At 40.5% G+C, this 17,247-nt stretch overlaps 1 protein-coding gene across 1 annotated transcript; it reads right to left on the bottom strand.

Annotated features, from left to right (window-relative positions):
- Nucleotides 1–1,284: 1,284 nt before the first annotated feature.
- Nucleotides 1,285–16,524, bottom strand: helz2a (helicase with zinc finger 2a). Its single transcript, XM_070852281.1, has 19 exons — nucleotides 14,928–16,524; nucleotides 13,970–14,153; nucleotides 13,284–13,391; nucleotides 12,337–12,851; nucleotides 11,600–12,238; nucleotides 10,663–11,461; nucleotides 10,455–10,530; nucleotides 6,909–10,284; nucleotides 6,689–6,774; nucleotides 6,461–6,586; nucleotides 6,225–6,380; nucleotides 5,987–6,131; nucleotides 5,700–5,906; nucleotides 5,078–5,270; nucleotides 4,197–4,343; nucleotides 3,835–4,044; nucleotides 3,546–3,702; nucleotides 2,505–2,672; nucleotides 1,285–2,407 (listed from the first exon to the last, which is right to left on the bottom strand). Exons 1-19 carry the CDS (start codon nucleotides 16,277–16,279, stop codon nucleotides 2,295–2,297), a joined length of 8,757 nt encoding a protein of 2,918 aa, XP_070708382.1. The 5' UTR covers nucleotides 16,280–16,524; the 3' UTR covers nucleotides 1,285–2,294.
- Nucleotides 16,525–17,247: the final 723 nt, after the last annotated feature.

Below are 17,247 nucleotides of genomic sequence, written 5' to 3'. Positions count from 1 at the left end.
TGATTAAGGTGTTTTATTAAAACCCAACACAAGCTGGACACACAGCCAGTTCATCAACAGGGACAGGTCTTTGTGCAGCCTACTGTGGCATGAAAGGTAAGTAGTCCCAACATGTGGATAAGTGGTACTGTGTTATATTTTGTTTGTCAAATACATTAAGCCAAGTCCAATCCAAAGCCCTCTCTTGGCCAAAGCATTAGCAGGTACGGTCAGCTGGATTCCAGGTATTCAGATTTTGTTTGCATGTTTTGAATGACAAAATAACCATTTATCTGTTCTGTGCTAACATCATCCTTTGTGAGACAAAACGCATCATGACCACAGATGACATCATCGGTGTGCTGTCTCCCTGCTGAGAGACTGTCTGAGTTGTAACATCTATTAGTCCATTCTCCTCTGCAGCACCAACAGTGTTTGGTGTCTTGTACAGCACCAAAGATAATGAATCTTTTTGTTATTTCCGGCATGTTTGTAGCTAATCAATTGAAGTTAAAATACAGATATGTTACTTTGGTCAGGCTTTATTTTTTAATGTCCCACATACAGTATATCTACATGTGGATCCAGAGGGCATGTTAGTCTGGTGTTAAAGAGACTCTCCAGGAGCCTGTGCCATGTGTGTGTCCCAAGTGTGTAGACACAGAAGATACAACACAAGGTATGATATATGTACATATATGCATGACCTTTGTTTTTGTGTAATTTTCATTAAATAATTACTTTGGTAACGCACTGAAATCTCTTGCCTACTGTTAGCTGCTCACTCACTCACTCACTCACAGGTACCACATGCCCCCTTGTGCTCAGAAGCAGAACTACATTATCTATGCAGGCATTATGGTGCTGTGATTATATTTTGCTTAGAAAGAAGATCTTTCTTAGCTTTGGGGCTGTGACACCATGTTGGGTGCACTTGATATTGACGGTCAGTGGAGATACATTAATATTAATATCACATATTGTGTTTGTCAAATACATTAAGCCAAGTCAAATCCAAAGCCCAGTCTCGGTCACAGCATCGAGAAGGTACCGTCAGCTGGATTCCCAGGTGTTAAGATTTTGTTTGTGTGTTTTGAATGAGAGTAGCCATTTATCCGTTCTATTCTGACATCATTTCATGAAACAAAATGCGTCATGGCCACAGATGACTTCACATAGTTTTACACCTTACAAGTTTAGACTGGCTTTATGACTCTGTCATAGTACTTTGTCATACTTTGGAAAGAATACATTGGTCACTGGTGCTGATGAAGAACATGACTCCAGCAGATGGGAAGGCACACATGGTTTGGTACAGCTAAAGATTTTATTTATCAAAACATCTCTTATTACAGTGCTTTGTATGACAATATAAGTCGTCAAATTACCCGTGCCCCACTTTTCTTTATACGAACAGAAGTCATTTATAGTACCACAATTTATGCACCACACTTGCGATCCAAGTGCCATTTCTCTGTTTTAGGCAGAACAAGCGTGTACAAAATCTTTATCTGAGAAATAAAATGATGTGAAAATCCCATTAATTCAATTTAACAGGGTCAAGACAAAAAACATAAACTCTAAAAAAATCAATACATTTTTTTTGTGTACATTTGTAAACAGATGCATTAAAATCACTGAGCATAGAGAGGCTTGACAATGAAAATATCACACAATATAAAAAGCCAAAGGTAATCCATGAACATAGAATATTTAAACGTATCAAAGCATTAATATCAAACATGAAAAAACTACAGACTAGACCCACTGACTCATGTGCCTGCTTAAGTATTAAGGTCAGATTTGAATATATATATTGATTTCATACAATAGTAAATATAGTGGAATACATTTCAACTAAAAATGAGTTTAACAAGTAACAAGAGCTGAACTCTGTCCTCTGTCAGCTGCCCAGATTAGCACTGTGTAAGTATTAACTTAGCATGCAAAAATGCATATTAAACTTGAGTAACAGAAATGAAAAATATGAAAAAAAAACAAAAATTTGAAATTTAAATGAACACATCAAACAATACAATTCTCAATACAGTTAATGTAGAATTTGTGGGATTACCTATATACAGATGCATACATATCACAGATAAAGTTTTATGTAAATCAGAGCACAACTGTGTCAAATACAAAATCAAAAACCCCAAAACTGGTATAAAAATGTAAAAAGAATGCACCAAAAGTCACTAAGACGTCATAGAAAATATTCACGTATTTTGTTAAATCGTGCTGTTGCGTAAATGTAGGAGCTCTGATGTGCTGCGTGTACAAATCAAGGCTCTTCAGAGGATAAGGGAGGTCAGCTATGTGGCGCTACACACTGAAATCTTGTCTGCCTCTGTCACTGCACTGTGAAGCCTGTAGTAGTTCAGGAGTTTTTTCCAAGCTCTACTGCAATTGAGCAACTCCTGGTTGCCTTTGAGAGGACAGAAATAGTTGAGTGATTAGCTGAATTAGCTGAACTTTGAGCCTTAAGCGTAGGCAGAAAAAAGAGATGAGCTGCAGTATCTTACCAATGATGCACAGTCCCTCCTTGGCCCTGGTGATGCCGACATTTATCTGGTTAGGATCGCCCACAAAGCCCAGATGTTGTGATAGCCACGCTCCGTCTGGTTCACGCTCAATTTCTTCCCTTGGCAGAGAGCACACTGTAGATATGATCACGTAGCGCCATTCACTCCCTGAATGACAAAATTTTGCAGGTCACATGATGAGGCATCACTCAACAAAAGGACAAAGACGTCACAGATTCGGCTGTGTCTTTAGTCTTTCCCCCATCTGTTCTCTGCGTCTGTTTATGTAGTAGTCGTGGCATTCCATTACTCTCCTGGCTCCAGTCTGCTGCTCTGCCCACTCACTTGCTCCTGCCTTATCTACCTGCTGTCAATCAACTCATCAACCTGAAGCTTATCTACCTCGGTGTTTCAGCCTCTGTGGTAGTGCTCACTCTAAGCAGCTCTGCAAAACTACATACTTCATTTTGTTTCTGCTCGTTTACTTCCTTGTCTTTTTCACTCTGTTCACCCTGTGCCTTCAGGATCATATTCTCCGGTTTCACCTGCATGTCTGCCTGCCTCGCCATTTGCATTTGTTTTTTTGTCTCCATCATTAGTTGCTGTGACTGTTTCTTGCTGTTTGAGTCAGTTACATAAGGTCACCTGAGGAACAGGAGCAAGTTTTGCTGCTACATCTCTGCCTTGTTTTTGGCAGTTTGTCATAAGCTTCAAGGAGATTACATTTTTAGTTGAGAGAAAATTATTTTCTTTTTCCCATCGTGATATCAATGTACATGCAGCAGTAGCCTCATGTAGCCAGCTGGAGGCAGACAGGTTAAAGCAAGACAAAGTATTACAGGAGTAAAGTAAAAAACATTGCTGCATTTTTTCCATATATCGTCATGTATGAAAAGACCCAAAATGAACACTGTATGCAGACTATTAGATTACTATAAGCAAATTATTTAAACACCATTTGGTAAGTTTTTTGGTCAATATAAAACATCTGAGAATTTCATTAAAGGGTTTGTTGTTAGGTAGCAGAGGAGAGACTGTCACCTTGGCTTTTAGTGATGGTGGTAACAGTGATTTTATCCATTTTCTTCTTCATCAGCTCAGCTTTGATTTCTGATACTTGGGCGTTGTAGGGTGACAGAATCACAATACTTTCCTGTTCAATTTTTGCAGTGTCCACCAGCATTTTAGCAATGCAAATCTGCAAAAGAACCAAACCAAAACCAGTGACTTAAAGCAATCACAAGTAACGTCACTAACTAACTTTTACTCCTGTATTTTAATATTATAGTTTGAAATCAACAAGGAAATGCAAGGGTGCCCAACATAGTACCACTTTTTCTGCCTCTTCCTTGTTTGCTTTAGAGTTCTGGTTGCCCTTGGCTGTGTTGACAATCAAACTGATGGTCTTTCCTTCAATGTTCCCAAAAACAATCGGCATTGTCTTCTTGTCAACACGCAGGACGCTGTTCGGCTGCTCCACCCCAGTTTTCAGCCTTTTCTCATAATATTCTGTTGATGGGAACTCACATATGTCCTCATGCTATGGAGGCACATAATTGATAGTTGTTGATTACACATAACATATACTAAACACAGACATTGTAAAGCAACATTGCTACATTAAGTACATGTATACACAAATATAAAATATACTGTATAATATATGATTTGATACATATTTAATGTACTCACCATTCTATATTGGGTGTCCAGCATCACTGCCCTCTTCTCCTGCATTGTATAGTAGCGTTCAAACAGAGACTTGGCCATCCCCAGCCTCTTCACACGCTCATTCTTCACAATGGGTCGTAATTGTTTGTGGTCACCGATCAAAACAATCTGAAAGATATATTGGGAGACTTTAAAGTGAATAATAAGTGAGTGTTACTGATCAATGGTGAAACTAGTGCCCCAGACAGCTGGATGTAAAAATAGTAAGTCTGACAATCAAGTAAGTTTATTTGGCAACCCCCTGTCCTGTCCTGTTGGGGGTGTGAATCTTCTCAACAAATCTGTCTATTAGGTTTTGATATTTCTTATGTACAAGCCCTGGTGATGACTATAAATCATGTATGCTTTAGATGTCGCATGTGTGCTTTTGTAGGTTGCATGCAAGTTTTATTTAAATGCACACATGCTTAAGTTGCACACTTTACTGGAGTCCAACAGTATCTTTATTTTCTATACATTTCATACATGTAATAAGGACCTCAGCTGAAATAATAGATGCATCTACTGTACTACAATAGTTATCAACAATAGTGTTATCTGCATATAGATTAATTGATCATGACAACTTCACTAGTAGTTGTCATGATGTCATTTTCATATCTGCCACACTTAGACACAACTGTTACTACATGTAATGTGAAATAATGATATTACATTCTCGAAAGGGATTTGTCTACTAAAAAAGAGTAAAAAAGGATTTGCTGACATGCTGTGCTTTGTTATTTCAGACAGGCACAAAGGAAGTTACACTGGTAATCAGCATACATTCACACAGGATAAGGACAAGGACACTGTTAATGCAAAGCACGAGTGAGATACTGAATGTTAAATGAAAAGCACACCTTTTCTGGTTTGTTGCAGACTAACGGAATCAGGGCCTGAGGTTCAGTGGCCATTGCGCATTCATCAATCAGGATCTGACGTGCGCTGACTGTCTTAGTCAAACTCGGGGTGGAAGACTGTGTACATGTACACAATATGATGTCATGCCTTTCGAGCTCATATGTCCGAGCATCTCTGAGAAGTTCTTTGTATCTAGGAGGAAAACCAATCCATGCAATTAGAGTTGTGAAAAAAATTCTGCAAATTCCAGCCGATGTCTAAAAATTGCCATCCTACTCTTTTCTACTCTTTTTTTAGTCTTCACTACTCTCACAGCATGCTCACTCATTATTTTTAAGACATAATGATGTTCAACCCAGCCCTCTTTTGGGACTGGCTCAAGGAATTGGCCATGTGCTGTATTTTAACAGAGGTAAAACAGTTAACTAGGTCTATAATTGCCAAACCAACTAGTTAGTCTCTTTAGTCTTTTCTTTAGCTAAAAAAATTGAAGTGGGTTTCCTTCTACAATCAAATTATACAGTTTGAAAGCGCTTCCAATTATAACAGATTTAAAAACTCGTAACTAGTAGAATTTGGCATTTTGAAAATTTGTTAAACCAATAGTGCATCTGAACTTACTTCTTCACCTCTTGAGCAACCTTGTTTTTTACTTCCTCAAGATCAAGTTGAATGCGTTGAAGCTCATCTTTGTCCTCAAGTACAAGTTGATTGTCCTGGAGCTCTTCTATTTTCTCAAGGGCAAGTTGAATGCGTTTGTCAAAATCTTTTATTTGACCTGAATGTGGGTTTTGTTCCTCTCGCATGCGGTGATGCAGAGTGATGTTCCTAATACCATAAAATATGCCAGTGTTAGTTAACAAAAATTAAAAACTGAATTCTGAGTTCAGCTGGTGTGATTACAATACCTGAGTTCTGGTTTGGCACGCTCTTGGCGGAGTGTTCTCTGGGAAAACTGAAGGATACAGTCTGGATATGGGTAATCAATCATCTCCACTTGTTGGCTGTAGACCCTGAGGGGCTTTATCCTGTCCCCAAACCTCAACAGGAATTCTGTGTTACATCAGAAAAAGACACACACAAGACGAGTTATAGTCACAGAAATGAATGTAGCTGAAATATCTGCAGAGAAATAAAATATTATACCTGCAACAACATCAACAGACTTGTTGGATGGGCCACAGTAGAGAATAACTTGTTTCTTTTTCTCATCCTTTGGGTCATCAATTTTCCTTGGGTTCTCAGAGTTCAACTTCAAGAAGCAGTACACAATGTACACACCTACTACTGTCTTTCCAGTACCTAAAAGACGAATGGGAAAATGACTTAAGGCTTTGCAGAAAATACAAAGTATGAGATTGAATCCAAGTTCTACCCCTTACCAGGTGGTCCCTGTATAAGTGTGAAACCATTATTTAGTGCTTTATCCACAGCAAGACGCTGACTCTGGTTAAGCTCTGGCAGTCCATTAGGCAAATCTGTCCTCAGGTGTTGCCACCTTATTTGTACTGCAAAGACAAGATGTTTTCAAGTAACTTGAAAAATTATAATTGTTTTTGGCAAACAAAACAAAATCCATGAAACTCTCCCCTGCTTACTAATGTGCATACCTTCTTTTGGAATGTGCTTCCCAAGTGCTATAGCCTTGACAAGATCACATGCAGTTGCAATGCTGACCACAGCATTTTCTTTCCGGCTAAAATAAATTATATGAAACCATATGTCAACAGTAACATCAATGTCATTACATGAAAAATGTGAGATGAAAAGTATAAAAATTCAAACTATAGTCAGTGTTACAGTAAAATGGTCTAAGTGAATTGCACTTACATGTCAGGCAGGAGCTTTGGGATTATTTCAACTGTGAAAGAAGCATTTTTCTGAAAGACACATTCCGGGATGGTCTCCATTGGCAGGTGATTGACGTAAAACTCAACTGTACTTCCTTCATTTGGGGGGATTTTCCATTCTGCTTTTCTTGTGACACCATGGGCCACCCATGTGTACTCAGTTGGGTCCACCAGTGAAGAATGTTCTGAGACTGAAGTCAACTTCAGACCTCTTTTCCTTATGCACAGTAAACACCTCGAAAGGTTACATTCAATGGCCCATTCATTGATCCATGCCATAGGTAAGAAGAAGCTCCCATTTAGTGTGCCTTCCCACTCTTGATTGAAGTTTACCATCAGATTCTCAATGACTATGCTTTCACTTTCATTTACTGCAGTGGAGGCAGATTCCATCTCACACAGTGGTTTCCAGATCCGTACATACTCTTTGGTGTCACTGTAATAAATCCTTGATGGATCATCTGTAGATTTGGAGAAGCATGTGATAGGGCTGTGGACATGATCCACACAAACCTCAAACTTTGGCTTAATGCGCACCAGTTGAACAGCAGGCATGTCATAACCTCTTCTAACCTCTGATGTCATTTGGACCTGAAGGGTGTCACCTCTTTGCAACTGGAAGTCGATGTCAACCTCATGCTGCGTTTGTACCTTTGGTACCTCTTGCTTCACAGAGGTGCACGTCTTGGGATGAAGCCCCTCAGATGATTGTGGCAGAGTATTTGAGTTTTCCAGTTGTTCTGTGGCATTCATTATGAGAAACTTTGCACGATGGAAGTTTTCATTATTAATTGCTCCAACAATGTCTCTCCATATTGTCATTGGAATCTCAACGCAGGGACCAGAATCTGGTATTTTCAGCTCTTGGTGGATTTTCATGGTGTCAGCTGCATAGACGCGCCTTTTCCACTTAAGAGTAATGCAGTCATTTTCTCTATCATACAATGGTTGGTCCCACAATTGTAAATCTTTGTACATAATTGCTAAACTCTCTGGGAAGATGTTCTTGTTAAAAGGAAATGACACTGCAAAACTATCTCTGTCAGGATCCGCACGAACAACAAAGGCTAGCTTTGAAGCACTTTGTTTTTTCATGCTCACTGCATAGGAGATCTGCTCAACCTTTCGTTCATACTCCTTGGCATGCTTGAGGTTGTGCTCAAACTCATTGCAAAGAGTTGAAATCTCTGTTTGAGTGTATTGGACATTCCTGTTACATATTACAGACTGCAAAAGTCTCTGTAAGATGATGTCCATGTACCGACGTATCGGTGAGGATGCTTGTGTGTAAGATCTGACACTGAGAGAATAATGCCCAACATCTGCTTTGGGAGAGGAGTTGGAACATATGACATAAGCTTTACTGGAACACTTTCTGAACTGATCAATGACTGGCTGGAGCAGAGGGTGGATGTCATCTGCAGCAATCAGGTCCACCATTTTGTCTATATCATCTGCTCTGGCAGCTGATTGGATATCTTCCCACACTTTAGTCAGTATATGGAAGTTTTCACAGTTTGGGGCTTGTGTGTTATGGACAGGGACCTTGCGCTGCACATGAAAAGACAGTGGTATTAATTCTCCACATTTCTCCTTGAATTCTTTTATCTTGTCAGTATCTGGTTCTGCCTGACAGCGAAGGGGTGTGTAATATCTGGTTTTTCCTGAACCAAGCAAAGTCTCAGATGCAAGTCTGTTGAATAACACACTCAGCTCTTCGATCATCAGCTTGGCTTTGCGCTTTCCAGGCAGTCTCTGATCATCAGGTTGAGAATAAGCCCAATCTACAAGTCTAATCTTCCTTTGAGCTTTTGCAAAACAATAAGCCACTGTGACACAGTCTTCTACTCTGGCAAAGTCAGGTCTTGTTCCATAATGTTCTGTGATGATGCCCTCTGCTTCTTCATAAGACAACTGCTTATTGGAATTAATCAGTGATAGTTGGAATGTGGGCTTTCCAATGATCTCATTTGTCTTCTTGTTTACTTTGAACATTAATGAAACCACCCTGCGATCTTGGCCTGACAGAAGACTGAAGAGTTCAGTGCTCAGTTTTTGCGGGAGCATATGATTGGGGTTGTCCTTACTGCAGTAATATGTAGCACCACGTTGTTTCGCATCATCATCTAATTTACTACCCCGACTCACAGAGCTCGCCACATCTGCAATATGGATTCCCAACTCATATTGGTCTCCAATTTTCCTGACACTGATGGCATCATCCAAGTCTTTTGCTCCCTTTGGATCAACAGTGAACGTGATGACCTCACGTATGTCCTGTCTGTGTTTCCCATTTTCATCTGCCCCGGAGAGACCTTCAACTGGTATACATGTTCTGGGTGCTACTTTGAATTCTTCATTCAGGATCCTTAGTTCATTTGCCAAAGATCCTCCAGTTGGAAGGATATCTATGACCTTCCCCAAGGGAAAATAACAATGTTCTTTCCAGCAAACCACTTGCACCACAAATACATTGTTCTGTGTGAGCTTTTCATCAAGACGTCGATGGTATGCAAATGTCCACTGTCCATCAATTTGCTCGTATATTGGAAGGAAGTTGCGTTTTTTCTTGTTGATCAGTATGCATATTTTGGGGGCAGATCTTGTAATTGGCACCATCGTCCTTTTGACAAAAATACCATCAGAATTCCATCTTGGTTTGCTGTGATCCTCATCCTCAAGCTGGCACACAAGTACACGGGCGGATTCATCTTCCTTGGCAATGCTGACCACCCTTGCTGTTTGTAAGACCACTTCATCTCCAGTGAACACCTTACCCAGGTTTTCCTTTCCCTTAATGCTTATACGTTTGGTAGGGTTATTGAATGGTATGACATAACCTCTGTTATATGACTCCCTGTACAACTTTCCTTGCTTGTACATATGTGGATGTTTTTCACACAACTCCAAAAGGTCTTTGTCAACATCAGTGAAATCAGGGGGTAATTCCAAACTGTCTTCATCTGAGCTATATTCTGTTTTCTGCTGTTCATATTCATCTTTCAACTCTTGAAGAATTGCATCACTGAGAGTATTGCTCTCATCCACGTATTCAGACTTTTGAAATCTTGCAGTTTCTATGACATCTTTTTCGAAGAAGTCTTTGGTGAAATGCTGTGGTGAAATACTGTTGGTGCTGACGCAATGGTCTATGTAGCTCTTCCAGACTCCGGAGCATTTCCCAAAGCAACAGAGGGCAGCAGCATCTCCAACCACAACCACGTGGGACTGAGCCCTGGTCATTGCAGTGTTTAACACTCGGGCATCATTGAACAGTTCCAGACCAGGCAGGTACGACGTTTTTAGGCTGTCACGTGTTTGCACAGCTGTTATTATGACTGCCCTGAACTGTTTGCCTGTTAACACATGAAGACATTGTTTATTATGTAAAATGACAATATTAAATATGGAAGTAAGGAAAATAAGTAGAATGTTTGAATAATTGTGCAGTTTGAGCATAGGCATCCTTTATATTTGACATAGCGGGATAATCATGCTGGAGTTCTTATAGCTAAATTACAATTACCTTGCACATTTGCAAGATTCTCAACATGGACTTGATCAAGGCTTCTTCTTTCAAGCGCTTTCCTAATGTGCCGAACCTATGAACCATAAGTAACAATAGAGTTAATTTAATTATTACAACTCTGACCATATCTAACCATGACAATGCCAATACATTTATGTAGAAAACGTCGCCATATCACTGATGTATTGATATTCTTGTAATTTACCTGAACTCCCTCTGATAGAACACAGATTGAGCTTTGGTCCTTGGTCCCCCAGGTCAATGGCCAGTGTTCAAGAATCTCCTTCACTGCTTCAACAACTTTGGCAACTTCCTGCTTGTTATACCAAGACATAGACACAGTGTCCAAGAGACACTCTCCTCTGACATGGTGAAACTTTAGGGCATGGCCATTTGCAGGAGCTGGAATATTTCCGGTAGCTTTGATAACATCGTTCTTACCAACGTAGAAATTAGTGGACACAAACTCCACAATTTCATTGGTTGAGCGATAGTTTTCACTGAAAATGATTCTACTCTTCTGGGCAGCATCACATTTTTGGCTCTGATAGTAGTGAAATAAGCGATTGAGCAGTGTGTGATTTGAACGGTGATGGTCATCAACTGAGAAAAGCTTTGGCCCCATTTGCATGTGATCTCCAGCCAAAACGACTCTGGTGTTTGGCCCAGCAAGGCCGAGGGCCATCAAGGCTTCACATTCCAACATCTGAGAGGCTTCATCAATTAGTATGTGAGTGAAGTATCCCTCTGGAAGCTTTAGGTCATGAAATAGTCTTGCCATTGTTGTGGTTGTTATGACTATTTTGTGGCGATCTAGGGCAGCTTTGGTAGGTGGCAGAAAATACTGCCTGTCTTCGGAAAGAAAACAGTACTTCAAAGTAATCTCATCTGTGGCAAATAAAGCACTCCCCTGTTTGTTTGCTTTTATTCGAATTGGTCTCATTCCATCATTTTTCTTGTCGATGAATGGATGGAAGTGATCTCTGATGTACAGATCTGCAGAACTGAAAGGAAACAAAAATTTACAAAATTTACAAACGCACATGTTGATGTTGTATTAATTAAAAAAAAACATTGGGAATTACATGTCTATATGAATCATTCAGCATTTCATTAATTGCATTTCCAATAGTATGCATTACCTGTTGGTGTGTGTGCAAATTAGCACTTTGTTGTGAGGCTGCTTACAAAGCTCTCTGGCTGCTGTAGCAAGGGTGAATGTTTTCCCAGTTCCAAATGGTCCATAAATGAGGAGTGGTGCCACAAATTTTTGGTCAGTGGAATTCCCTGTGATAAAGTCAATTGCTGACTGCTGTTTGATATTCAGCTTCTCATAGTCGATATTATTCACAGGAACTCCGCAGTTTTTGAGGTCTGGTAGCACTCTTTTTGTATCAGGAAGGAGGTCTACAGCCTTGTGCATGGTGCAGAAGTTGTGGCGGTTAAGCTGAAACTGCAGCTCCATTTGATACGATTCATTGCTTTTGAGTGTGAGATCGGAGCAACATTTTTTAGACAGTTGCAAATACATTTTGCTCTCACGTGTCTTGTCTTGCAGAATGGTGGCTTCATAGACCATGGAGTTACAACCACTTGAAGATAAAGGGGCTATCAGGCCAGACTGGATGCTCCGTTTTAGTGCCTGTCCCTCAGGGGTGTCTGGTGTGAGATTACAAGGAATCGAGACAGCACAGAACAGCTGTCCCCTAGGAGCTATCATCATGCCGAACTGTGTACTTTTCAGTGTGTCCAGTGTTGTAATTTCTCCATTAACATTAAGTCTAAAGCAAATATGAAAAAAAAGTTTAGGCATGGTTTTGTAGAAAAATACAAATTTTCAAACAATGTAAAAGGAGAAGGACAGAGATAATCACATTACCTTGAAACAACCTGGTCCTCTGCCCGTTCCTCTTTGTACAGGAAGTGGTGCATTCTTTCTTTGTAGTTTTCATTATTCAGCGGTGTTTGGCTGTTGTAGGAGGATTTGTGCAGGAAGCTAATCTGAGGAGGTTTATATTCCTTTAACAGCCCCTCCTGCTCTTCTGTCCTGGATGAGCATGGAGCGATGACCCTGTTCCCTCGATGCCAACGCTCAGCACTTTGAAACGTGTGTCCGTGGTTCACAGTTGGTTGTTCAGCATCATCCAGTGACAGCTGTCCTACTTTTACTCTAAGTTTCCTCAAGAGCACTGGTCTCATGTCAAAATCTAGCACTAACCACTGTTCATACAGGCCTTGATTGATGGATGTGAAAGACACAGTGATGGCATAGGTCATGTCTTCACTGAGAAAATGTTCACCTGAAGAGTAGATGCAGGGCCCAGAGCTGATGTCACCAAGTGTGAATGAGGCTCCTGGTTCTTGCTTCAACAGCGCCACATGTGCAAGCTGTCTCTGTATATCGAGAAAAGTGGCATTTTTTGTGAACACTAGACTGAAACCAAGAAGGCTAATGGTGAAAAACAGCTTTTAACTGAGTCTAGCAGTCATGTGACTCATGCAGCCCACGGTATGCCCTCTATATGTTGTACTGTTGGTAACCAGAATGCTCTTTGACATTATGCCTCAGTCTAACCATTTCTCCCTGGCTGTATTCTCTGTTTACATGTTTGGTTCATTTTGCTATTTTGACCTGCCTGCTTTTTGATGACTGTAAACCCGTTTATTCACTGCTGAATTGACTAAACTGCCTTTATAGATATCAGCCGTATGCTCAACAAGATACTTTAGTCCAAACCCTTGCTTTTAAGTTGCTCTGAGAAACGAGCAAATATTTAAGATTCAAGTCCTGTTTGGTGCCTTTTTTTTGTATTGAGAGAATCTTACCTCCGTTTCAACATGGAATTTCCAATGCAGTGTTGCATTGATCTGTTCACACTCCACAGTCAAATCTTCGTCACAAAAGATGCGGACATCATCCACGTGTTCTGACATCTGTTTGAAAAAGTGAATTAAATACTATAATTTAGGATGGTGAACAACTGAAGAATTAATTGATTCAACCAACAATCAGTAATACTCAGTGAAAACATGTATTAAGTCAGCTAACCAACATCCTTTGTTAGCAGTTACAAAGTCATCCGGTATTAACCTCTGTACACAATGAACTGCCAATTTGAAATGCACTTTTTCTAAATGAAATGAATTTTTTTACAGTTAATTTTTCAAAGGTAGCCTTCCACACAAATCCCTATATATTGATTACGGTCTCTTGTAGACTAACATTTACCTTGAGTACCATTGGTCCAAATTCAGCCATGCATTTTTATCTCTTCTGTAGTTATCAGATTAATTATAAATTGCAAAAACATCATCAACAGACTGTTTGACCTGTGTACATACTTGATACACACTTGATTTTGTTATTTTTTCACTTAATTTCTATGTTTTGTCTGATTGTCTGATTGTGCGGTTGTTTGTCTTTACAGTTTGTTGACAGTTTGTTCTTTAGGAAAGTGATAAACTTTGCTATGACCTTGGGAAAGACAGGGAGATCAGAGCCTCATACTCACAATGTGCACTTCGTTACTGCTGTTTTTGTATTCTTCCAAGATCCTTTCATTATAGCACATGAGACCCTGGGCTTCGATGTTGCATCTGATCTCCTTCTCTTCTGTAGCACGCATCATCCACTCCTGCAGTTCCTCCACAGAATGAGCTTTTGGGCACTTGTTGCCATACTCACATGTTTGAGGTCTAGGATGAACAACACAATACACAGCATATATTGATCAAACAGCTATTTTGCAAGACTTTTAAAACATCTAAATTTATACATTTAGATTTACTTTTGTGTTGCTCCCTTACAATGGAAGATTTTAAATACACACAACATGAAAACAACTAAGAAGAAAGAAATAATTTACATTTATTTCAAACTCTGAGTAGTTTGTCTATTTCTATCATGCTAAGCATCATTGGACGATAGTGTCTTCAACAACACAAGTTGACAAGTCTAATAAATTTAGTATGTCTGTGTTTTTCTTACTTTCAACAAATCCCATGTGCAGACCCAAAAGCAACTCTAAATGTATCCAAGTATTGGATGCATATCCAAAGCCTGATGTATCATATATATTCCTCTGTGCCTCTGAGCTCTGTTGTTATCCAAAACTATTAAAAACTCAGTACTCCGTCTTGCTACAAGAAATACTGATTAGTGTACCATATATGAATCAATCTGCTGCTACAGATTATCTCCAACAAATGTACCATTCCGTCCCATTTGAAATCTGTTTGTAACAAAACTTTAGTGCCCAGCTGCTTAAATGAGATTCTTAGAAAGTACATATCCATGATGCAAATACATTAGATTCATGTCTTTAGAAGGAATAACAGGCTTGGAGTGGACTAGTGGGGTTTGTTGACAAGGACAAAATTCTTTATCTTTAAATGGAAAAAGAGCATGATAAAGAACGTGCATGAATTAACAGCATGGTGTTAACATATGTAAAGTGGAATACTATTTACCTCTCACACAGCCACATCTCTTCTTGGAGGTTGTGAGGAGGTTGTCGTCCTCTCCACCTGGTGGTGGTGTCCTCAGAGAGTAAGCGGGCATGCTCCAAAGAGGAGCAGTGTTTGTAGAAGCTCTCTGGGGAGGACAGTACCAGGAGGCAAACTTTGCAGTACATGGTGACACGTCTAGCCTCCGTCTCCTCCCGCCGGCTCAACTGGAGGAGATGAGGTCGAATGGAGAGCCCGCTATCTTCTGCTTTCCACACGGCCATCTCCACCTCACTCTGGGCGGACCGGCAGTGGCCAGCCTCATGCCAGCAGGGCTTTCCTTGCCTAACATGACTGCAGTACTTAAACTGACAGTTTTGGGGAAGAGGGCGCACCTGACTGTAGATGTGCTTTTCGCTATTCTCTGATAGGTGATAAACCAAGACTGGGTCCCATGTGTGTGCTGCATCTGCTGAGCAAGTGGCATTCCACCTTTTGGCCGTCAGTTTTTGTGGACGATCGTGAAAGCAGTCCTTACAGAGCTCAATGAATTCACCCGAAAACTGTTGGAGTATGCTTTCAGCAGTGCTTTCTGGTGTTACTGAAATACGCAAAGACTCAATTACACGTCTGACCAACTCGTCTTTATCAATCTCTTCATCTCTAACATGGTTCCACACTATGGCCTCTTCATGGCTTCTAGCATAAGTGCAACTCTGCCCATGTTTTGTACACCCAGAGTCCTCAACATAGAAGTCACACTTTTGATAATGAACATTTCGACCAAATTGCCCCCCTGTAGGCCGCTCCGAGACAGGCCTCCATTGGTCAGAGGTTTTGGCTTTGGCTAAAAGCAGATTTCTACTGCAGTTGTGACTGACTGACCGAATTGTGTATGTTATATCCTTCTCCTTGACAGAACACACATCACATGCAACCTTCAAATCAAGAGTTGCAGAGAGGTCACGTAGAGGTTCAGAGCTGTCAGGAGGATCAGATCCTTTCTCAGACAGAGCTATAAGGTGACAGAGAACCACATGGTCTAACCTGTGATGCTTTTCAAATGTCCACACAGCAGCTTCCTCGTCGCTTCTGGCAAAGGTGCACCGATTCTTGTGGTGTGTGCAACCTAAGCCCTCCTTAAAGTAGTAGCACACCTCATATTGACTCGGAAGTGGAAACGGGGGCCGCTTGGACACAGGCCTCCATTTGCTGCCACCTTTCGCTTTGCAGAGCAGGAGATCATGTGCACACTGGTGGTGGACTGATTTTAACGTATATGTAATTTCTTTCTCCTTGACAGAGCATTGAGGGCAAACAAGTTTGAATTCGTGTGTTGATAAAAGAGGAGCCAGACTGGATCCACTAACTGACATTGTGATACATTCATAACGCTGAAGCCAGCACCTGGATGCAATAACGTGGAATGGCCCTGAATGTGCTCAGAACTTGAGCAATTTACCTCAAAAGAGTTGGACTCTTTTCAAATGTGTTTCCTGGTTCCAGCTAGTCACTGTAGACCCAGATTTCGTTACACGTCTGATTAACTAAGGCCCTGACTATTGAACCTCTGACAGAAATGATTTATGGCAAGCTGAAGTCCGAAGTCTGAGAAATGTATCTGAAAAAGAAAACAGCAGAGAAGAAGCATTATGAGAAGTGCGTTCAATATTTTCAATTCAGAAAGCCAGGCCAAATTTTTTTCACAGATTTCTATTCATCTTCAGAATAGTTTGAATAGTATGGCATCAAAATTCAAGGTTAGGAAAGTAAGGAAGGACACAAAGTGTGCTTGTTACTATGGTCACCTGTTGCTTAAAACAACATGACCCTGGTTACAACTGGTATGTGTGTCTGCATACATTATTTCAGTCTACGGGTCTTATGCCTGGTATTAATAAATGTTCACATCATCTCAGTTGTGGTGGGAGGGTGGGAGTTGCATCACACCAAAATAGCATGCTTCTAAGGGAATATAATGAGAAATAAACTAGTCATCGTGAGAGGCTAGTGTAAGCCCAAATGTGCGGCTCAAGGTGGTCCAGGTAGTTTCCTGTGTGCATGTTAGAGTGCTGGGAAAACTGGGAAACACCTGTTATCATGGTTCATCATAACCACCAATAGCTTTTGCCTATTCTGCACATTCTCAACTCGGTTTGTTGTATTCCATGTTGATGACAAGTCACCAGTCAGCCCTTATTTCTCTTAGTATGGTGATAGTATAAGTGAGAGAGGTAACTTAAAACCCCCCCTCAAACCATAGTGCACAGACTAGTTAGGCAGTTAGTTAGGGAGGTGAAGGTGAAGAAAAGCAACGCCACGGACAGACGTCTTTCATTTTAAT

This window comes from Pempheris klunzingeri, chromosome 2 (genome assembly GCF_042242105.1).
Source record: "Pempheris klunzingeri isolate RE-2024b chromosome 2, fPemKlu1.hap1, whole genome shotgun sequence".
Lineage (NCBI taxonomy): Eukaryota > Metazoa > Chordata > Actinopteri > Acropomatiformes > Pempheridae > Pempheris > Pempheris klunzingeri.
This window is presented reverse-complemented; position numbering and strand designations above follow the sequence as displayed.